The sequence below is a fragment of the Leucoraja erinacea genome, chromosome 9 (assembly GCF_028641065.1).
Source record: "Leucoraja erinacea ecotype New England chromosome 9, Leri_hhj_1, whole genome shotgun sequence".
NCBI classification, from domain to species: Eukaryota; Metazoa; Chordata; class Chondrichthyes; order Rajiformes; family Rajidae; genus Leucoraja; species Leucoraja erinaceus.
Genome location: NC_073385.1, coordinates 10,622,011 through 10,646,524, shown reverse-complemented (window position 1 = coordinate 10,646,524; position 24,514 = coordinate 10,622,011). Strand labels below are relative to the sequence as shown.

The window sequence follows — 24,514 nt, the reverse complement described above, 5'->3', positions numbered from 1 at the left end:
AGTGAAGTGGGATTAGTGTAGGATTATAAACCAGTACAGCACAAGAACAAGATCTTCGACCCAAAATGACCATGATGCCAAGACTATCTCTTAACTACTTGTGTATAATTCATATCCCTCCATATCTTACATATCCCGTTGTCTATCCAAAAATCGCTTAAATGCCACAATCATATCTGCCTCAACCATAAATGCTGGCAGTGCATTCCAGGCACTCACCACCCTCTGGGTCAAAAAGAGTTTCCACCCATCTCCTTTAAACTTTCCCCTTCTCACAAAGCTATGCCCTCTAGTATGTCATTCCTCTATCCTAGGAAAGAAAAGTTGTGACTGTCTAAACTATCTATGCCTCTCTGACATCAGTTCTCCTTGTTGCCCTTACCTAACACAAACAGTGTTGAAAGATCCAATTGTCTGTCAGGTTCTATGGCAAAGCAACCATTTGGCCAATGCTATAAAACAGAGCTTAAGGCTGGTGCAATCCACAGTTCTAGTCATACAGGATGTCTTGCAGGCACCCCTGAGAACTGAACATCTCAGGGACCCCATTGTCCAGTTTGCTGATCACCTTGTAAATGCTTTTTTTCCACGAAGGGTCCAAGTCTTTCCCGGATATGACGGCATTGAAAAATTCTCGAAGTGTCACTTCCGCAACTTCCAGAAACTCCTTCGGGATCTGTGGAAAGAAAACAGAGTTGCAAAGGCAATCGATTTAAGCGCAACAAACTCTGCAAGACAGCGGCCTCTCTCATGGCTGTGAGAAGTAACTTCATCCCTCTTGTTGGATTCTTCCCGGAATTGGGACCACTCAGTGAGTGAGCTTACCTGTGTAGGAAAGAACTGCAGACGCTGGTTTGAATCGGGTAGACACAAAATGCTGGAGGAGTAGCTCAGCAGGACAAGCAGCATCTCTGGAGAGAAGGAAAGAAGACCTTCTCACCAGAGATGCTGGTTGTTCCGCTGAGTTACTCCATCATTTTGTGTCTACCAGTGAGCTTAGCTGGTCAGTACACAGTACTGTGGACTGTGTGGTCCCAAGTTTGATTCACAGTCTACACTCAGATACATGTTTTTGCAGTAACATGTAACTTACTTTCCACCTTCCGCCTTCTGCAACTGAACTACTGCACAACAACATTGTGACTTTAGAAATTCCCGACCTGAAATGTCCTCTATCCATTCCCTTCACATATGCTGACTGGCCCCCTCTCCTGTGTTTACATATTACTTAGGTATGTTACAAAAGCTACCTGAATCGTCATTGGGAATCTGCCCAAAGCCATGTCCGCGATTTTGGGCGGGGGCGGGTTTTTAAAACGGTGTGTTCCGCAGATGTTCAGCCTAGTAAATCAGTGAAAAATCGCTGCAAGACCCACCAAAAGGTATTATTAGTCCTCGATAATATAGTTATAAGTTTTAAAATTACTGGACATGTGCAACCTCCCCCAAGGTTTTATTTAAAGATATGTACACAGTTTTACATTAAATGGGGCATATATATAACCCTGTATATAAAGTTATCTATAGCGAGTAGTTCATTTTGGGCTTTTTATAATCCAGCGCGATGTGAACGTTCTAAACCAGCGCGTTCACATGCGGCAATAGAGTTGAAATTTAAATGGGCACCTAATTCACTTTCAATTGAACACTAAATTCCTTCCATTTGGCCTATAAATTAATGTAAATTAGATATAAAAATCGTGTTATATTGTGAAATATTTGGGAATAATCTTTGGACACTTAGGCTATTTAAAAATGTTAATCTTTCCTTAAGAAATGGGCTTTTGACTATCCAAGATCACAGCTTTTTTGTAATGTCCATTGAAAATCAATAGGGAACAAGATGCTAATTTCCGAGTATGAAAATGGCCATAACTTTTTTAATACTTGAGATATGAAAGTGAATTTGGTGTCAAATTAAACTTATTGTTATGCTTTATCTGATGGGATAAATTGCAGACTTGATTTTTAAAATCTCAAAATTTTGTAACATTGCTATATTACTGGCTATGCTTTGTCCTGACCCTCCTCTCTTCCTGTTTTCTTACCCGTTCTATCAGTCTAAAGAGGATCCCAACCCGAAACATCACCTACCCATGTTCTGCAGCGTTACTGCCTGACCCGCTGAGTTCCTCCAGCATTTTGTGCCTTTCTTTGGTATAAACTAGCATCTGGATGTTCCTTATTAGTACATGCTGAGTGACCTTCTGAGTTCTCCAGCACTTTGTGTTTTGCTCAAGATTCCAGCATCCACTGTATTGTGGGTTCAGTATTGATGTGGATAGAGAACTGGCTGGCAAACAGGAAGCAAAGAGTAGGAGTAAACGGGTCCTTTTCACAATGGCAGGCAGTGACTAGTGGGGTACCACAAGGCTCAGTGCTGGGACCTCAGCTATTTACAATATATATTAATGATTTGGACAAGGGAATTGAATGCAACATCTCCAAGTTTGCGGATGACACGAAGCTGGGGGGCAGTGTTAGCTGTGAGGAGGTTGCTAGGAGGCTGCAAGGTGACTTGGATAGGCTGGGTAAGTGGGCAAATGCATGGCAGATGCAGTATAATGTGGATAAATGTGAGGTTATCCACTTTGGTGGCAAAAACAGGAAAGTAGACTATTATCTTATTGGTGGCTGATTAGGAAAAGGGGAGATGCAACGATACCTGGGTGTCATGGTACACCAGTCATTGAAAGTAGGCATGCAGGTGCAGCAGGCAGTGAAGGAAGCGAATGGTATGTTAACATTCATAGCAAAAGGATTTGAGGATAGGAGCAGGGAGGTTCTACTGCAGTTGTACAAGGTCTTGGTGAGACCACACCTGGAGTATTGCGTACAGTTTTGGTCTCCTAATCTGAGGAAAGACATTCTTGCCGTAGAGGGAGTACAGAGAAGGTTCACCAGACTGATTCCTGAGATGTCAGGACTTTCATATGAAGAAAGACTGGATAGACTCTGCTTGTACTCGCTAGAATTTAGAAGATTGAGGGGGGATCTTATAGAAACTTACAAAATTCTTCAGGGGTTGGACAGGCTAGATGCAGGAAGATTGTTCCCGATGTTGGGGAAGTCCAGAACAAGGGGTCACAGTTTAAGGATAAGGGGGAAATATTTTAGGCCCGAGATGAGAAAAAAAAATTTGACACAGAGAGTGGTGAATCTGTGGAATTCTCTGCCAGAGAAGGTAGTTGATGCCAGTTAGGTAGGTACGGGATACTGAGTTGGATGATCAGCCATGATCATATTGAATGGCGGTGCAGGCTCGAAGGGCCGAATGGCCTACTCCTGCACCTATTTTCTATGTTTCTATCTTCAATTTCTTGTGTCTTCCACCCATGCTCAGACCGGTTGGAACGCTTCTTCAGACTGGTGTTTCAGGTCAGGCTGTAGAAGGTTCCTGATCCAAAATATCACCTATCCCTGTTCTCTGGAGATGCTGCCTGACTAGCTGAGTTACTCCAGCACTTTGTGTCCTTTTCTGTAAATCAGCATCTGCAATTCCTTGTTTCTACCTTACAGGGTAGACAGGTTAGACTGGTCCCCAGATTAATATCTCATTCGAAAGATGCCACTCCCAACCCCCTCAGGCCTGTACTGAAGTATACGATGCGATAGATGATACGATCAAACTTTATTTATCCCAGGAGAGAAATTAATCTGCCAATGGTCAGAAAAACACAAAATACATGAAACATGAAATTAAAGTGACGAGTGAAAAGGATTGGGGATGTGCAAAGATTGGGGTGGGGGGGGGGAGGGGGGGAACGGGAAGGGAGTCAGTCTGTCTACCCCACGAAAGAAAGGGGAGGAGTTGTACAGTTTAATAGCCACAGGGAAGAAGGATCTCCTCTGGCATTCTGTCCTGCATCTTGGTGGGACCAGCCTGTTGCTGAAGGTGCTCCTTAGGTTGACCAGTGTGTCATGGGAGGGGTGAGCTGTATTGTCCGGGATGCTCCGCAGTTTGAGGAGCATCCTCCCCTCCAAGACCAACCTCCCATCAATCCATCTCTGCCCCCAGGATGGAGCCAGCCTTCCTGATGAGGTTGTCGACCTTCTGATGAGGTTGTCATTGGCCTCTGCAGCCTTCGCCTCCTGCCAAAGCTCAAGTCTCTAGGATGGGACTCTTTCCATTTTCTCTTCTTGTAAATATTTTTTTTTAATACATATTTTGGAGATCAATGTGTTGAATCTTCACTCTGTACACCACCCTCGCCACTGCTCCAACATGCATCACGCTGGATTTGTTTTAACACGTGCAGACAGTTTGCTGCAAAGGCCGTCGGTCCACCCTTTGCTCTTACAAAGCAGTGCCTGGGAATGGAATGTCTTAGATCGAGCTAAAGCAAACAGTCCTAATCTGTGCCTGCAATCTTCCCACTGTAAGAATGCACAGAGTCGTTTCTCAGCATCTGGTGCCAATCCTTATTTCAGACCCACTCAGGCATGCGGATCGGTTAATCCCGGGTTGTTTTAGTGTGATTGTGTGGCTTCCGATTCCCACACTTTGCCCGTTGACTGCATCGCGGCTAATTATCAGGAACGGACCTGACATCAGTGAGCTGGCTATCTGATGCAGCCCTGTCCCAGACAGCAGGGAAGACAGGAGGAGAGTGTGGGTGTGGGGGGGGAGAGAACAGGAGAGTGGGAATGGGAGACACAGGAGAAGGGGGTTGGGACAGGAGAGTGGGAATAGAAAGAGAGAGGAGAGTGGGAATAGGGAAAGGAGTGGGGATAGGAAGAGTGGGGGTGTGGAGGATGCGAGAGTGTGGATAGGGGGGGTTTACAGGGATAGGGGAGCGGGGTTGGGACAAGATAGTGGGAATAGGGAGAGACAGGAGTGTGGTGTGGGGGGGGGGGGGGGGGGGAGGAACATGTGGGTTGGGGAGCGACATGAGGGTGGTGGTATGGGGGATGGAGGGGATATGAGAATGTATGTGGGTTGGGGAGACAGCAGAGTGAGGATGGGGAGGGATGGGAGACTGGTAGTGCACGGGACAGGAGGAGAATGGGGATAGAATGGAAAATGGGGATGGGTGGACAGGGGAGTGGGGTGGGACGACAAGAGACTACGGGTGGTAGGGCCAGAGAATGGGGGTCGGGAGGATCAGGAGGGTGGCGATGGGGGAGGAATGGAGATAGAGGAAAAGGAAAGTAGGGGTGACGGGACTGGTGGTGGAGGGGAGTGGAGAGTGAGGTGGAGGGGCCAGAGAATGGGAGTGGGGAGGAACAGAAGTGTGGCGGAGGGGGGGGACAGGATAGTGGGTTTGAGGAGGGACTAGAAAGTGGGGACAGGGATGGATCAGGGTTGAGTTCAGTTTAGTTTGTTGTCACGTGTACCGAGGTACAGTGAAAAGCTTTTTGTTGCGTGCTAACCAGTCAGCAGAAAGACAAAACAGGATTACAATCAATCCATTTACAGTGTATCAATCTACTTACAGCGTATGGGATAGTTGGTGTTAAGTGGGTGAGGGCTGGACTAATTCTGATACCTTTAGCCAGCAAAACATAAATGTCCACATTAAGCTTCTTCACTGAGGGAGGCAAAGGGAACGTGCTCTTGGTGGCATTCTCCAGGTTTCAGATTTTTGGGCTGCCAGTTGCTGCCTGGTAATAGAGTTGCTGCCTTACTGCATTTGCAACGCCGGAGACCCGGGTTCGATCCCGACTACGGGTGCTGTCCGTCCGGACTTTGTATGTTCTCCCCGTGACCTGCGTGGGTTTTCTCAGAGATCTTCACTTTCCTCCCACACTCCAAAGACGTACAGGTTTGCAGTTTAATTGGTTGTTGTAAATTGTCACTAGTGTGCATGGGATAGTGTTAAGTTGCGGGGATCGCCGGTCGGTGCGGACTAGGTGGGCCGAAGGGCCTGTTTCTGCGCTGCATCTCTAAACTAAACTAAATTCAAACTACCATTTTCTAACAAAATCCGCTCAAACTGATGTAATAAAAGTACAAGCAGTCCAAACGTGAGTCACCAGGAATAACCCCCGGAATAAGAGGATGTTCATATCAAGAAAGGATGTATAATGGTTAGAACTGTTTTCTTTGGAGTTTAGAAGAATGAAGGGTGATCATACTGAAGCATACACGATTCCAGGAGAGTGTGACAGTGTAGATGTTGTGATACATTCACTAGTGGGAGAATGAGGAGACATAGTTTAAAGATGAGGGTGCAACCATTTCAAACCAATGTATGCAGGAATTTATTCTCACGGAGGGTTGTGAACCTGTGGAATATTCTATCCCAGAGAGTTGAGGAGAGTGGATCATTGGAAGTATTTGAAATGGATGCAGATACATTTCTGAAAGATCGGGAGATGGAGGGCTTTGGGGATCTGGCACAGAACAGGAGTTGAGGCTTGGAGAAGATCAACCTGGATTGAATGGTGGGGTATTTCTCGGCTTGACGGGCTGGTGGTTTACTCCTGCTCCTATTATCAAGCATGAGGCAAATAACAAACATGCATTTAAAGATGTTTGACCCGCAATATGCGGGAGGACAGGATGATTATGTTGATAGGGTGAGATGAAGATTGGTGGTTTGGGCGGCAAGGTCATGTGAAGCATCAACACGGCATGCATCAGTGACCGATTTCTGTGCTACAACTTCAATGTCATGTGAGATATTGTTCTTATCCTCCTATCCATCCTTCGTCCATTGATTGCTGTGTTTCATTGGGGGTTCATTGGACAGTTTGATGAAGAGACCTGGGGCAACGGAGTGGGGTGATGGGATGGTGGCCTACAGTTTTTATACAAAGTAAAAATAAGCACTGCATGTTGAACGCAGATGTGAAACACTGACCTGGAAGTCATTGGCCTTGTTGTAGTGCCCATTGAGAGCTCGGTAGAGATCAGAGTCCCTGGTCACCTTGAGGTCTTTGGCATTGGTCACACCATCATTCACAGCCTGTCGAGCAAACTTCTCCATCTGGATATAGTAAAACTCACGGAAGTTGCTGAACCATTTGATAAGCTGAGAGGTGATGCATCTGTTAAACTGGGGATGAAGCAAAGATAAAATCCATTGGATGTCAGACTTGGCTCTGCTCTGTAGCAGGATGCATCCTTTTTTAATTAAATGCGTATTACTGAAGTTTGGGGCGGCATAGTGTTACAGCGGTCGAGTTGTTTGCCTTACAGCACCAGAAACCCTGGTTCGATTCTGACGTGGGTGCTCTCTGAACAGAGTCTGTATGTTCTCCCTGTGATTGTGTGGGTTTTTTCCCGGGTGCTCCAGTTTCTTTCAACATTCCACATTGTAGGTTAATTGGCTTCAATAAATTGTCACTAGGATGTAGGATGGAACTAATGTAAGGGTGAGTGCCGGTGAGCAGGCCGACTGCGGGAGGGAGTGCACAGCCTCGACAGAGGAGTAGGCCGCTGGAGGCTCTGCAGCAGCCTGGGGCTCGGCTGGACCGCACGCTGCTCCAAGTGGCCGAGCACGTGGACCGGACGCGGCATACAGCGGCGGAGGACACCACGGCTATGCTTGGCTCAGCCTGGGCTGTGAACTTGATGAAATGGGGGTGCCGGCATTACATGCAAAATTAATTTTGCCGTGTAATGTTTAATTGCATATGTGAAAATAAATAAATATCCATCACTTGAGAGTCTCCTCAGGAGAGGAAGGCTGGAGACTGCATCAGAGGAAGCAGCACAGTCCAAGGGCAAGCGATTAACAAGCTCGGCTCAACAAAAGATCTGCCCTATCCTTTCAAACCGATGTGAAACTTGAATTTAGCATGATTTTAGCTTTTTTGTCTAGATTTAAGTGGCAATCTCATACGCAAAGTTAGCTGCGTGGTTTAACTACATCCTTAACTAAATTTACCATAAGGTATTTCACTACAACTCTGCATCAATTTTACTGCTGTAAAAATAACTTTACGCTCTTTCTGCGAGATTTTAAAAATATACACTCACACCGTCATGTATAAAGTGGCCCTCTGCGCTATACTGCTTCTCATTAAATGTGGGTATTGCAGCCACTTACCAACCCTGGACAACAGCAAATGGAGGCTACTGAGCACAGAAATGAATGCTGTGGTCTGAGGTTTTCACAGACACAAAATGGGAAGGCTCGTGAAATAAATAGTCAGTGGCCTGTGAATGTCCAAGTCTCACCCCGGACACTCCCTCTTCTCCCCTCTCCCATCAAGCAAGATGTACAGAAGTGTGAACGCACACACACCTCCTGATTCACGGACAGTTTCTTCCCAGCTGCAATCATGCAACTGAATCATCCTATCACCAACTAGAGAGCGGTCCTGAGCTACCATCCACCTCGTTGGAGACCCTTGGGCTATCTTTAATCAGACTTTACTGGATTTTATTTTGCACTAAATGTTAATCCCTTTATCCTGGATCTGTACACTAAGAACGACTCGATTGTAATCACATAGTCTTTTCACTGACTGGATAGCACACAACAAAAAGCAACTTCTACTGCTGCGCCACTGTTCTGCCTTAGAGTACAAAGTTTCTAAAGTACATCAGCATCTGTAAAATTCTTTGAGAATTTGAAAGGTTCTGAAATGCTTTAGAAATGAAAGACTTTTATTCTAATGTGGGTTTTGGTTGGGATGCAAAAAAGACATTGAAAAAAAAAAATAACTTTGGACACCTCAGGACACCCCAACTGCTTTAACTCAAGAAATAGATTTTGAGGTAAAACAAAAATTGCTGGAAAATCTCAACAGGTCATGCAGCATCTGTGCGAAAGTGAAACTTTTGACAGTTTCAGGATTCCAATCCTTTATCACAACTGGAAAAGAGAGAGATGCAATTTAATTTTCAGTAGGAGAGGACGCAGGGCTGGGATAGAATGAGAGGAACTGGCTTAATAAGACCATAAGGCAGTAAATCTTTCATCCCAGATCTTGAGCACAAGAGCCAGAAAGCCATGATGCAATTTTATAGGACTTTGGTTAGGCCACATTTGGAGGGTTGCAGTTCTGGTCGCCCCAGGAGAGTAAAGGATGCCAAACCTTAGGAGAAGGTACAGAAGAGATTTATTGGAATGATGCCTGGGTTAAGGGGTTTGATCAGATTTGGATTGGTTAATCTGGAACATCGGAGATATCCCAAAATCTTACCTATCCATGTTCTACAGTAACGTATTGCGTTACCGAAGCACTTTTTGGGGGGTTTTTCCCATCGTATTTCCTACATTGTTGTACTCTTCATCTGCAGTTCCTTGTGTCTAAGATTGGCACTGTACAACTATTCGAGCATTAGTGGGGCATTTTGCTACCACCCCAATATATGTATTGGCCTCAAGGTAACTAGATGTTGGGAAGGGTTGCAAAGAGTACCTGCTTTCCCCCCATAGATAAACATGATCTTCAAACCCAGGAATCCTAGAACAGCACCTGCCTGGGGCGAGCAATTACTTGTACCTACCCAGTTACAAATTATTGAGCATGAAGGGCAATGCTTGAGACTGCAAAAATTCTTGTTCATATTTCGAAAATACAGCCGTGGATGTCTTCTCCTTGATATAAAGAAACAGTGAGGTAAAACAGCCATGACGGAATTGAGTCGGACACCCAGGATTAGTTTCCCATTGTACTCAAAGATTCTCTCACACACTGAATTGCAGGGATGACGAAGGGAAGTGAGCTTAATGCATGACCTGGCATTGACCTTGCGAGTTGATGATGCAGAAAAATTGGGATCACTGCCAGGAGGTCGAGAAGGAAGAGATCAAGATCAAACATCGATGCATTTTCAATATTTAGCGAGGAATTTTGCGGGTTGTTCTCTTAGATCCACTGCAAACAACTTGTGTATCCTCTCTTGCTAGGGATATCTCTCTCCTGCCACCAAGAAGTTAGTGAAATCTTATCTCATTTAGTTTGAGCCCATCCTTGCTGTTTTTGGCCTGTAGTGCAAGTACTCCAGTGGAGATCTAATCCTCAATCTCCGTTCTTGCTTTACCTGGAGGTGGACCATCTTTTCAAAAGGGGTAAAAAGTTGCACAAAAGGAAGAGGGATCTAGTAATCAGCTGCATCATCAAAGGGAATAATTATCTTGTTTTTGTTGAGAGCGATCACAATGCCATAGACAGCGACCTTCAACAGCCAAAGACCTATATTTAAACTCTCTCCTTTGGGTTCTCCTAAAGCCTTCCTCTAACTGTGGCTTTAGGCTCGTGTGCCCACATTATATGATCTCCTTGAAGCACTAACTCCATCTTCTCATCCACAGGCACTCCTTGACCTCCTGGAAGGGCTTTGAGGACCGTAGTCATTCACAGGGACTGGAATGAAATGTACAGTAGTTCCGTGCAGTTTGAACCAAATCCCTTCACCTCCCAAGAGGCACCTTCATTCAGCCTGTGTCTTGTAGGTTATCACATCCACATGCTGGTATTCCACGAACAGCTCAGCACGTGACATATCCGCACACACTCCTCAACACATGATCATTTAGTTCAGTGGTATAGCATGGAAACAGGCCCTTCGGCCCACCAGGTCCACACTGACCAATAATCACACTAGTTCTATAACCATATAACAATTACAGCACGGAAACAGGCCATCTCGGCCCTACAAGTCCATGCCGAACAAATTTTTTTCCCCTTAGTCCCACCTGCCTGCACTCATACCATAACCCTCCATTCCCTTCTCATCCATATGCTTATCCAATTAATTTTTAAATGATACCAATGAACCTGCCTCCACCACTTCCACTGGGAGCTCATTCCACACCGCTACCACTCTCTGCGTAAAGAAGTTCCCCCTCATATTACTATGTTATCCTGCAAACTAGAGGGGCAATTTACAGATGTGATTTAACCTACAAACCCACGCGGTCAGAAAGAGAACATACAAACTCCGTACAGACAGAACCCTGCTCTCTGGCTCTGTAAGGCAGCAACTCTACCACTGCGCCACAATGCCACCCATTCTCTAAGACTCTGTCCCTCATCATACAAGTCTCCAACACACAAGTCTCTTTGAAATACTCTCATACTCCTCAGTTGTTGTTATTTGGAAACAGTGATAAAGTTGTTCTTCCTACCTTAACATCGGAGAAGTATGTTTTCAGTGTGGTTGAGCTGGGGTATCGTGTATAGAAAAACATCAGCTTGGCTTTCTTCAGGTGATTAGGTGTTAATCCCTCCTGAATTGGAAGACTGGTTAAGGTCATTCAATCAAAGTAGTCAACCTGGCTTGAGAGCATTAATTGACATCTCTAACTACTGTATGTTCATATATAACTATTATGCTCTGCTTCAAAGATTTCATTCCACTAATATAGAGTCATACAGCGCAGAACCAGGCACTTCGCCCCATCTTGCCCATGCCAACCAAAAATAGTAGAACGGCTGAAGAGATATTGTTTCAAACATCAGGACACATATGGAAACTCGGTTTCATGTTATTCTCATGCAATAGATTCAAACCAGAAAACAACAACGTCAGGTACATTAGCATATGAATTTTTATTTAAAGTTTATTTAAACTTGGTTCTGTGTCAAATTTTGTTTCTTACTTGATTTGTCCTGTTTAAGTGTGATTCATCTGAAAGTTTCAATGGGCTGTTCTTGCTTGATAAATATTAACTTCAACTTGATAAATATTAATATCGTATGCACTTATAGTTTTTTTACATATGGCTTTATGATGAGTGGCTTTATGAGTGTCATGCAGAGACTGCTACGTTACAAACAAAGAAAAATGTAGCCACATATATTTTTACATTGCTTCTCTGCAATTGAGTGTGTAAGAGGATATTGGCAGCTGGGAGGTAGTGGATATTGCCTGCATTAGTATCAGAAACTCTTTGGAACAATAGTGGGCCTGGAGTACTAAGTGGCAATGAAAGGCTCACAACCACTCATATCTCCTTGTGAGCACCCGAGAACCTTCTTTAATATAGCAACACAATCCATTCATTTACAGATGCCCAATCCACTTTAATGAAATGATGTCTATTTACATATTAAGCAAACAAGAAAATAAAGGACTTTGCAAATCAGTTTGGGAATATAATTCACTTAATGGATTTCTGTTTTAAGTTGTTCTTTTTTTCCCCACTTGAATGTTTCCTTGCTTTCGTTTGCAGTTTCAAAAAAAAAAAAAACTTTGGGTGGGTACATACCAGGGTGCAGGAGTGTCAAGTTAAATTAAAAATATTTCCATTCTTCTTGCATGTAACATGTTGTTGGCCTGGCAGTATAGAATGTTATGCTGTCTTTACATTTAATTAGCTGGATCTGCTGTGAAGTCTTCAATTAGCCTTTAAGGTGACAGGGATAACATTTGAAGGAGATGTGCAGGGCGAGTTTTTATTTCACAGAGTGGTAGGTGCTTGAAATGCAAAGCCAGGAGTGGTGGTGGAGGTAGGTACGATAGTGGTGTTTAAGAAGCTCATGGATAGGCACATTGATATGCAGACAATAGAGAGATATCGAATACGTGCAGGCGGAGATTAGTTTAACTAGGCATCATGCTTGACACAGACATTGTGGAAAGAGGGACCTATTCCTGTGATTGTTCCATGTTCTATGTTCTAAACAAGTAAGAGGACTAGAGATTGCTGAGAGAATGTTTCATGTGAAACATGAGGCGGCACAGCGGTAGAGTCGCTGCCTTACAGCGTCAAAGACCAGGGTTCGATCCCAACTAAGGGTGCTGTATATTCTCCGCTTTTCACTGGATGCTCCAGTTTCCTCCCATACTCCAAGATATACAGCTTTGTGATTTAATTTTCAGTAGAATTGTAAATTGTGTGTGTAGGATCGCTGGTCGGTTCGGACTCAGTTGGACGACACATGTTTTCGCTCTGTACCTCTAAGACTAAAACAAAAAAGCTGAATTTGTCCCCATCTATTCCATGACCATCAAGCTGCCTGTTAGGGTTGTGGTATCTGAAAGGAATGAGAAAGCCAGTTTGTCACAATCCAGCCATTGGCCACATTACATCAGTTCCCCGCTGTTCCAGTACATCAGCGGGGAATAACTTCACTTGTCAGATATGCCAGCTATCAGACAAGATGTTATACCGAGGCCCTGCCTGCTCGTTCAGACAGTTGGAAAAATTATTCATTTAAAAAACTGACAAAGATTATCTGCGGTAACCTGGAGATTATTTATCCTTCATTTGTTAAAACTAAAAGAGAAAGATTTGCTTGTTATCAGATTGCTATTTGCAGGAACATATTGTTAAAAAACCTGGTCATATATCTGAGAAACAAGGAACTGCAGACGCTGATTTACAAAAGGAAAAGCCCCCAAATGCTGGAGTAACTCAGCAGGTCAGGCAGCATCTCTGGAAATTACGGATAGACTTCATTCAGAAGTAAGATCACCTCTCCATGTTCTCCAAAGACACTGCCTGACCCACTGAGTTACTCCAGCACCATGACATTTTTCATCATATTTCCTACATTGTTTGTAAGTCACTGTAGGGCATTATGAAATGGATGACAAAAGTACTACAAAAATGAGTCTTTCTTTTCTGTTGGATAACATGCTCTCAGGTTCAGGTATTTTCAGGGTCATTTTGACTGAATCGAGTCTTATGACCCAATGTAACCAGCTTTCGTACTGAATTTTACACGAGCACTGGACTAAAATGTTACTGCTTGCTGAAAAGTCTTTAATGCTAAAGAAGACCCGTCTCTAAGGGGGTCATTACTTCCACCTCGTTTGCAAAGGAGTTTTACAATTGATCTGTACACTTATAAGCAGCAGTGACACTAAATAAGTAGTGCCTGTTTTTTTTGTTTGACATGACTACTAACTCCAGTAACATGACCAAACATTTGCAATAGAATTCTCCTCATTAAATTTGCATCTTTAAACAAATGAAAGATTTGCTTTCCAAAGTGTTCCCACAGGAAACTGCTTTAGGAAAATTGGTCTTTTGTCGATACAAAGAGTGAAGAAAATATTTAATTAGACAGAAGCAAACAGGTGCACAACTTCCCGTTTGTAAGAAGTGTTGAATGTTCAGTTCAGGTTAGTTTATTGTCACGTGTACTGAGGTACAGTGAAAAGCTTTTTGTTTCGTGCCAACTAGTCAGCAGAATGACAATACATGATTACATTCAATCCATTTACAATGTACTGGTACATGATAAGGGAATAACATTTTATGCAAGGTAAAGCCAGCAAGCCCGATCAAGGATAATCTGAGGATCATCAAAGAGGTAGATAGTAGTTCAGCACTGCTCTCTGGTTGTGGTAGGATGATTCAGTTGCCTGATAACAGCTGGGAAGAAACTGTCCCTGAATCTGGAGGTGTGTGTTTTCAGACTTCTGTACCTTTTGCAAGATGGGAGAGGGGAGAAGAGGGAGTGGCCGGGGTGCGACTCGTCCTTGACTATGCTGCTGGCCTCGCAAGTTATAAATGGAGTAAATAGAAGAGAGGTTGCTTGGAAAAAAATCCTCTCCCTTCTTTCCTGCTCCACGCTCCCAGCTCCGAGTAAGAATGAAAAAACCCAAGCAAGAGCACGTGGATTAAGCCAATTAGCCTCTCATTCCAGCTACACATTCAATTAGATCGTAGTTGGGCCCCTACCTCAGCTCCACTCTCATACATTATCCCCACTGCCCAATCCCCATGCATACATTCCAAAAATGTACACATCTATGTTCTGATTCTGTGAATCAGACACCATGGCCCATTGTGTAGAGAATTCTTCTAATCTCAGTCCCAACAGCACCACAGGATGGCGAGAGATCAAACCACGTCAACCTCCTTCCTGGCATTGAATTCCTGACCGCAGGTATATGATGGGTAGATAGATACAAAAAGCTGGAGTAACTCAGCAGGTCAGGCAGCATCTCTGGAGAAAAGGAATAGGTGTTGTTTTGGGTCAGAACTCTTCTTCAAACTGAGAGGGGAGGGGAAGTAACTGGAGGTGAGAAATGGTCAGAACAAATCAGGGTCAGCAACAGATGACCTCAGAAGAGTGGAGTCCATAATGGCTCAGCCAACAATGGGCAGCTCTCTGCTTCTTTAGAGGTAACTTCCTTTTCAGAACGAAAGAAGTCAGGCATGTACCATTTAAACGGACTAAAGAACCTGGCATAACCATTTGCTTCGTGTTGGGAGCTTGTTGTGGTCCTACTCAAAGGATGATTTCATTATACATAAGCCCTGTCAACATTCAGAGCATTGCGATCAGGGAGTAAGATAGTTCCATTCTAGACTCATTAGTTTTAACAAGTACCGTTTTATTTTGGGAAAAGAGGTTTTCTTTTTAACCTCTCAAACTCTCCTGGCAATGACTTCAAAAGCTGGTGGGTAAGAGAAGGTCCTGGAGGTGCACCCTGGATGGGCTCTTTTACATAGAAACATAGAAATTAGGTGCAGGAGTAGGCCATTCGGCCCTTCAAGCCTGCACCGCCATTCAATATGTGGCTCCTTTGTGATTTCTGCCAGGTTGAATTGACCTCACAAGGTAAGCTGACTGTTCCCACATATGGGTTGAGAGAAGGGTCAGACATGGGAACATCAACCTGGGAGTGTGTGGAGAGTTGAGGTTCTGAGGGAGCCATGGACTGGAGGATGAACAGGCAGAGGAGGAAAGTTTCTGTTGGGGTTCAACAATGCTACCCATGGTCATTCACGTCGAGACAAACTACATTCCCCCACTTGATTAGGATTGACCGACCAGATCAGAAATGGTCACGTCTTCCATTTGTGTCAGGCCAATCCCAATCTATGACAGACACAAAAGGCTGGAGTAACTCAGGCAGCATCTCTGGAGAAAAGGAATAGGTGACGTTTCGGGTTGAGACCCTTCTTCTGACTGAGAGTCAGGGGAAAGGGGAACGAGAGATATAGACGGTAGAAATGAATGGAAGATACGCAAAAAGCAATGGTAATCAAAGAAAAATCACAGATGGTCGACCCGAAATGTCACCCATTCCTTCTCTCGCTGAGTTACTCCAGCATTTTGAGTCTATCTTCGATAATCAAGGAAATGTACAGCACACAATAGGTCTAAGACTATAACCCTCATCTCTCCCTGAAATGTTAGCTTCTTAAATTTATCAGTTGTGTTTTTTTTGTTTTTTTTTTAACTGATTCATGTGATGCAAATGCTGTGTCCTCTGGATTTCGTAACATAGCCACAATGCTTCCGTCCCTCTAGCCTAATATCTGCTCATTTGATTTAATGTTAACTTTATCTGATTAAGCTTCTCAGCATGTTTTACATTTTCAAAATGTGTTCAATTAATGCAAGCAGTGGTATGATTCAGTTTTGTGGTGGAAGCTTCAATGCAAGATGCTGCATAAAAATCTGGTTGTGGCAGCCGAGCCACTTTGGTCTCAAACCGTCGTTCATCGAGCTCGCATGGACCTGGCGTGATAATAGACAATAGGTGCAAGAGTAGGCCATTCGCCACTTCGAGCCTGCACCGCCATTCAATGTGAACATGGCTGATCATCCCCAATCAGTACCCCGTTCCTGCCTTCTCCCAATATCCCCTGACTCTGCAATCTTTAAGAGCCCTATCTAGCTCTCCCTTGAAAGTATCCAGAGAACCTGCCTCCACCGCCCTCTGAGGCAGATAATTCCACAGACTCACAACTATGTGAGAAAACGTTTCCTCATCTCCATTCTAATTGGCTTACCCCTTATTCTTAAACAGTGTTCCCTGGTTCTGGACTCCCAACATCGGGAACATGTTTACTGCCTCTAGCTTGTCCAAACCCTTAATAATCTTATATGTTTCAATAAGATTCCCTCTCATCCTTCTAAACTCCAGAGTGTACAAGCCCAGCTGCTCCATTCTCTCAGCATATGACAGTCCCGCCATCCAGTGATCTGGCCTGACCAATCAATGTTGACCTAGGTGAACATGAGGGGGTGCAGCAGATGACGGGGCTAGTCTTCACTTCACAGTCAACACGTTAACACACACACACACACACCTTGCCCTTTTGTACTAATTGTTGAGCTGTATCGTTTAAATATTATATTTTTATATATTTTTTATACAACCCGTGAACCTCTTCAGTGGTGACGGCAACGATCCAAAACGGCCTCTTTTGGATTTCATCATACCTGGAGGAGACAACCCAGATCAGCAGGACGCGGTTTCACTCAAACTGCCCAATTTCTGGACATCACAACGCCAAGTGTGGTTTGAACAGGCCGAAGCCCAATTCCACATCTGCCAGATAACTGCCGACGTCACCAAGTACTACTACGTGTTGTTTTTATTGTATTATATGTATGACTGCTGCAATTTCGTTCAGACTTCGGTCTGAATGACAATAAAGGCTATCTAATCTAATCTAATCTAATTTAGCCAATACACTGATTCAGTTGCAGAAAAAAGGTGAATTTCAGCTTTAAAAAAAATAAAATACACACATTTGGTAAATTTAGCCGAGAGATTCAGTAAGGAAACAGGCCCTTTGGCCCACCGAGTCTGCACTGACCAGTGATAGCATTATTCTACACAAATTAGGGACAATTTACATTTAAAGCTATATTTAAGAGGGAGTTAGATGTGGCCCTTGTGGCTAAGGGGATCAGGGGGTATGGAGAGAAGGCAGGTACGGGATACCGAGTTGGATGATCAGCCATGATCATATTGAAGGGCCAAATGGCCTACTCCTGCACCTAATTTCTATGTTTCTATGTTTCTATGTAAAACCAAGCCAATTAACCTAGATACCTGTACGTCTTTGGAGTGTGGGAGGAAACTGAAGGTCTCGGAAAAAAACACACGCAGTTACGGGGAGAACGTGCAAACTCGGTACCGACAGCACTCGTAGTCGGGATCGAACCCGGATCTCTGGTGCTGCAAGCACTGCAAGGCAGCAACTCTACCGCTGTGCCAACGTGCTGAACTTTCGGTATCATTGCCCAAGCCTTGGGGATTCAGAAGCAAGTGGATTAGCAAGCAAATGGAATTTCTTAGTCGTGTTGGAGGCGCAAGATGGCACCAGAGGATTGGGCTCTTTGCATGCTGGTCCCAGAGGAGTATCTACTATTATCTAATGCAATCACCCCACTCTTTTAAATCTCTTTTCAACTTGTAAATTATTATTTCTAGCTATTCTAACAATATTCTCTTTACAGAAACTTGAAAAAGCATACCACCAGACTTAGGAATAGCTGCTTCCCCTCTGTTATCAAGCAGCTGAACAGTCCCTCTATAACAGGGGTTCACAACCTTTTCATCCAGTTTACTCCTGACAACTTTAATAGCACATAACAAAGTTATTTAACTTATTTATGAACAACTAATGATGAACAGATACTGGTATACCAGAACCAAACACAGTCAAATCGAGAAAAAATATGTACAAATCCAGAATCAACAAATTTACCCCCCGAGTCGGTGAAATTTACCCCTGTGGGTGAATTTACCCCAGGTTGGGAACCCTTGCTCTATAAGCTAGGGTTCAGTCCCCATCTTCCAACCTACCTCAATGCGGATGTCTGACTTTTTCTCTGGAACTGTTACACTACAATACAGAGAACTAAATTCTACACTCTTGTTTTCCTCGGGGCTCTACTTTTTGTACTTGTCTTGATTGTATTCATGTCTAGTAATATCTGATTTAATTGCATAGCACGCAAACAAAAGCTTTTCACAGTACCTCATTACACACGTAAATAATAAACCTACACCCAATAATATGCAGAATGAAATTCCAACGGTGTCTAACACATGGAAGGTGTTTGTAGCATTCTGTAACATTTAAAAAGGATGGATACAAAAAGCTGGAATAATTCAGCGGATCAGGTAGCATCTCTGCAGAAAAGGAATCTGTGATGTTTTGGGTTGAGACATGTCTTCGACCCAAAACGCCACCTATTCCTTTTCTCCAGAGATGCTGCCTGACCCGTTGAGTTGCTCCAACATTTTGTGTCTATCTTCAGTGTAAACCAGCATCTGCAGTTCCTTCCTACACATTTAGAAAGGATACATTAGCTGAGGAGTAAGACGTGACCTCCACCATGGATTGCAGCTCCCCACATTCTGACTTGATGTGAGAAAGATCGAGGTTCTCTGCTGGTTCTTGTTGAAAGCTTGGGTACAACTTATGCGCTACATGATGCGAGGTAACTTTTGACCTTAGTTTGACAGCGTCCCATGAAAGACACGTTGGCTTAAAAGCAACAGTGTCCTTCGCAGTTACGGCGAGGGTACGTCCCATGTCATTCTGCATGTTGTACCTCAAAATGGGCTTGGGCAATTCAGTTAGAGACATCTGGGAATCCAAGACTAGTGTTAAAGGTGGCTTATCGTGAGGCATTTGACAGGTCTGTTTAATAATCGGACCGACAAGACTCGGCTGGCTTTGAGGTGACTTTCTCACCACCAATGGTATTGCTTCCGTCTGATCGTAAACTTTGAAGGGACAAGTGTTGAGACAGTTGTCAAAATACTTGTGCATCATCACTGGATCTGGGGGGCACTGAAACTCATGACTCGTGGTTTTCAGGTTTGTGTTCTGGTATTGTGTGATATTCTTGAGCCTGGTGGTTGGCAGGCTTTGAAGTGCCTGCGAAGAAGCGGTGGAAGGTTTGACAGAGAACAACTGTACCGCTGAGTCAACAATGTGAGCCATTGCATTGGTTAGTTCATACTTTAAAGATTCAGCCAGATATCCACCCTCCACTAAAGAGAAACCAAAATGGTTACAATGCTTGAATTTTTGGTCCAGATTATGATGTTTATTTGCTTCTTTTCCCATTTTCGGTTCTTCCGCATGGTTAATTGTCTGAATATAGTCCCCATAGAGACCTTGGTCCACATCGGAGAGGCCACCATGATACCTTTCTGAAGGGTTTCCTACATTCTCAACGCCACCCAAATGGAAAGTGGAGTCAGATGCATCGTCTTGGTCCTCATGCTCCGATTCACCATCATCATACACTTGGAAAAACTTTTCCTGAAGTTCAAGGAGCTTTCCCTGCATTTCCTGGAGTTGCTGCTTCAGCCTGTGGCATTCTTCTTTTCTAAGCTGCTTCAGGGATGATGCTAGCCTGGGACTCTTCCTGGGATTCTCCTCCCGCTGTTGCTGCTGCTGTGGAAGTCTCTGCTTCCGCTTATTCTCTTTGTACAGGCTCATCAAACTCTCTCGCCCATGATCACTCTCCCTCTCCACCTCACTGTTGGGAAGGTTGGCATTTGGAGAACTGTTCATTCCTCGGATGATGTTCTCTACTCTTGCCCTCTTTGCTCGCAGGTGTTCACTAAACAATCGATCCCCTTCACCCGTGTTCACAGGGTGATGCTGACTGAGAGGCGAGCTGAGATCCTGCCCACCGTCTTCAGAGAAGTTGGTGTTTCCCTCCTGCTGAAGGGAGTCAGCATTGGAATGGGAGAGATTCCTCGCTGAGAAGGTTACCTCTTGATCTGCTGTATTCCTCTTCTTCGAAGCTTTCTCCAGGAACTGTGAAATAATGGCCCTGCTGGGATAAGGTGGCACCGGGTCTTGAAAGAAATTATTTTTCAGGTGTGTTTGAAGCTGGTTTATTTTATTTCCTTCTCTGTAGCAGTTGTTGGGATTGGCTGCATCTTGTTCAGGCACGCTGAGGTTCATTGCATAGGCTGAGGGTTCAGCACCTTGCCTGGAGACACAATGATTAAAGGGAGTTCCGACTTGAGAGTTGAAGCTCCTTTGTTCTGATTTCAAGGACAGGAGAGACGAACTACAGTATTCAGGCATTGCCATGAACTTGACAACTGTTGACACACCCTTCCAAAGTCAGGAAGAAGAAAACCAGGGGACCTGGGTGGTTTAAAAGAAATGTTATTTTCTGTGAGAATGTATTGTGCACTTACATCAACTGCAACACACATCAAGACCATTCAGCCCAACAAATCCAGGCTGTAATTTATGCTCGCAACCTTCCTGTGTTCCATAACAAGTTTCTCCTGAAATTTGTATTGGAATTATTAGTGATCATCTTATGCAACACAAAATCTTTGAACTACCCGACAATGAAAACCTTTCTTCATGCCCAAAAACAAACTGCTGGAAGAACTCTGTTGGTCAGGCAGCATCTGTAGAGGCAAATGCACAGTCGACGTTTTGGGTCGAGATTCTACATCTGGACAGTCAAGTTGAGGATCCCGACTCATGGCATCATGTTTCCATTTCCCTACACAAATGCTGTCTGACCCTTGGAGCTCCTCCAGCAATTGGATTTTTGCTCCACATTCCAGCATCTGCTGCCGCTTGGGTTCTCCATGCCTATTCAATCTCAAACTCTCCCAGGTCATAGCTCAGTCTTCATTTTCTAAAGTGGAGACATACAAACATCGAAAATAGGTGCAGGAGCAGGCCATTTGGCCCTTTGACCCAGCACCGCCATTCTACATGATCATGGCTGATCATCGAGAATCAGTGCCCCATTCCTGCTTTTTCACAATATCCCTCGATTCCGTTAGCCCTCAGAGCTGTATCCAACTCTCCGTTGAATACATGGAGTGAATTGGTCTCCACTGTGGCAGAAAATTCCACAGATTTGTAACCCTCTGGGTGAAAAGGTTTTTCCTCATCTCAGTCTTAAATGGCCTGCCCCTTATTCTTAAACTGCGATCCCTGGTTCTAGACTCCCACAACATCGAGAACATTTTTTCCTGGATCTAGCCTGTCCAATCCATTAATAATTTAAAATGTTTCTATAAGATTCCCTCTCATCCTTCTAAATCCCAGTGAATAGGATGCAGTCATGGAGAGATACACCATAGAAACATACTGTTCAGCTCATCGAATCCACATTGACAACCATTTACATCAATCTTACATTCATTTAGTTTAGTGATACAGCACGGAAACAGGCCTTTGGACCATCGTGTCTGTGCCCACCAGCAATCCCCACACATCAACATTATCTTACACACACTAGGGATAATTTACATTTATACCAGGCCAATTAAACTACAAACCTGTACCTCTTTGGAGTGTGGGAGGAAAATAAAGATGAACTCAGTATCCTGTACCTGCCTTCCCTCCATACCACCTGATCCCTTTAGCCACAAGGGTCACATCGAACTCCCTCTTAAATATAGCCAATGAACTTGCCTCAACTACCTTCTGTGGCAGAGAATTCCACAGATTCACCACTCTCTGTGTGAAAAATGTTTTCCTCATCTCGGTCCTAATTCTCATCTCGGTCCTAAATTTCTTTGATAATTTCTTTGATAATAGTGAAGTCCTTAGTTAAACTTTCTACTTAATTTTAGTTGATGTTTCCTTGAACCATCACCAATAATGAGCTGGTTCAGGACTATGACTTAGGAAGTGCCGTTTTGTTGGTTTTGTGGGCAGAACTGGTCTGTTCTTCCATTGGGCAGCACTCCACTCTGTGGGAATCAAACTTCAGATAGGCACAAAAAGCTGGAGTAACTTAGCGGGACAGGCAGCATCTCTGGAGAGAAGGAATGGGTGACGTTTCGGGTCCAGACCCTTCTTCAGACCGTCTCGACCCAAAACATCACCCATTCCTCCTCTCCAGAAATGCTGCCTGTCCCGCTGAATTACTCCAGCTTCTTGTGTCTATCTGAAGTTTAAACCAGCATTTGCAGTTCCTTCTTACACAGGAATCAAACTTTATTCCAGTGAATGTACCCTCTGAGAACTAGGCTAAACATGCCTGTTGCAAGTGGCCCTTAAGATAAAACAAAACAAGTCCGCAAAGGACAAAAAAAATAACATATGAACTTAAGGATAAATCAAGGCACCCTAATCTTTCCACACGGACAATAGCCGGATTTTCAGTGGAAGGTTACAGAATGCTGGATCACAATAGTTAACCCTGTAAACAAGTATATACGTGACTAACCTTTCTCCTACGCTATCAAAAATATACAAATTCTGCATGCTATGAATCGAGAGAGCAGTCTTTCGCTTGGCTGTTCGCCTTTGCTGACAAGTTGTTGTGAATAAAGTAGCTGCAGTTTGATAGGCGCTCGCGTCTCGTGTAAATTATTCAGACGGTTAATGATCCCCACTTGAAGCACTTACATATCTAGATATAAACTGACCAAATCAGACTTACAAGATGTTCTAACACCATTCAGGCTCAAATAGCCTGTTAGCACCCACTGCTAAAAGCCATCTTTCTCTATTTCCCCTTAACAATGGAAGGCGGTGGTGTGGGAGCCCTAGGATAAACAGGGCTTAAACTCACAGCCACGCAAGAAGTCAGCCAGAAAAGACAGAGGATGCTGGTGAACAACCCTGAGGCTCTTTATAATCAAGCAACCTAGCGACCACTTGTTTTAAAGTGATAATAAAGTGACAATATAATATCCCAACTAACTAACAAAATCGTGAGTAAAATGGAAGAATCAGTTGAACACATATTACTGATTACTGTTAAAACGCAAAGTGCTCGTGCTATAACACCAACACAAGCGCTCAACCAACCAAACCAACCCCAATGCCAAAGTCGTATCTAAGCTATGTATAGGAAGGAACTACAGATACTGGTTTAAACCGAAGATAAACATAACATGCTGGAGTAACTCAGCGGGACAGGCAGCATCTCTTTTCAGGTCGAGACGAGGAAGAGTCTCAACCTGAAACGCACCCATTTTTTCTCTCCAGAGATGCTGCCTGTCCCGCTGAGTTACTCCAGCATTTTCTGTCTATCTTTAGTATCTAAACTACCTATATACCCTTATGCTATAGGACAATAACCAACTCCATGTTCAGTAATAAGCTATCTCCATGTTAGCAAACACACAAGATAAATGTTTATCCGTGACCCAATCCCAATGCCACAGTTGACCCCATAATTAGACCAGGTTACTTCTGCAATGTAGTCAAAAAGGATGGTGATTATTGCATTCTGCCCTTTTCCGATCCTACAAATCACAAATGATCTACATCATGAGGGGGGGGGACCATTTATTTTCGCGAACTTTAGAGAACATACACACCGGTTTGCTACATTTACACTGTCTTCGGGTGTTTCCGCTTTCAAACATTTCACCTGAAATTCTGCATGTTTCACCGCGCCGTCAAGATACCCAAGCTATTTATTAAAAACAAGCGAATCTCTGAATTTTCCAGAAATGGAACCAGCAACAGATTGTTATTCGTTGCATCAGAAATCCAAAACCTGTAGCAGATAAAAGTGATCACAAACCAACTAAAATAACCCCTTTAACCACTGCCTTCCTGCACTAATCCGTGACCATTATTTTGATCTTGTCAATGCATCGAATATTTCCTGCCTTCAAATAGCATCGCATGCAAAACGAACGACGATTTCATAAAACCGAGCAGTGCAATTGCACCAAGATTTAAACAAAAAAAAAATCGGTTCTGACCGGAGATTTAACACTCCCAATAATAACCGGGTGTTTATCAACTTCAGTTTATTTTGTTTTAATCGAGTTGAATACCATCGCACAAAGTCATTTAATTACTGTATATATCAAACATATTTTGGAGACTACTTCATCATTACTAATGAACGATCCGCTCACACAAACCTGATATATGTACCAAAGGCGATTTAAGAAAAATCTATATTCTCAAGTCTATTGAACGGTTTTGCA

The 24,514-nt window shown here is 43.7% G+C and overlaps 1 protein-coding gene across 1 annotated transcript; it reads right to left on the bottom strand.

Moving 5' to 3' along the window:
* LOC129699996 (prospero homeobox protein 1-like) lies at positions 1-24,514 on the bottom strand. The gene is made up of 4 exons (XM_055640123.1): positions 18,918-24,514; positions 11,031-11,132; positions 6,807-7,001; positions 1-676 (listed from the first exon to the last, which is right to left on the bottom strand). The coding sequence occupies exons 1-4, from the start codon at positions 20,670-20,672 to the stop codon at positions 491-493; spliced, it is 2,238 nt and encodes a 745-aa protein (XP_055496098.1). The 5' UTR covers positions 20,673-24,514; the 3' UTR covers positions 1-490.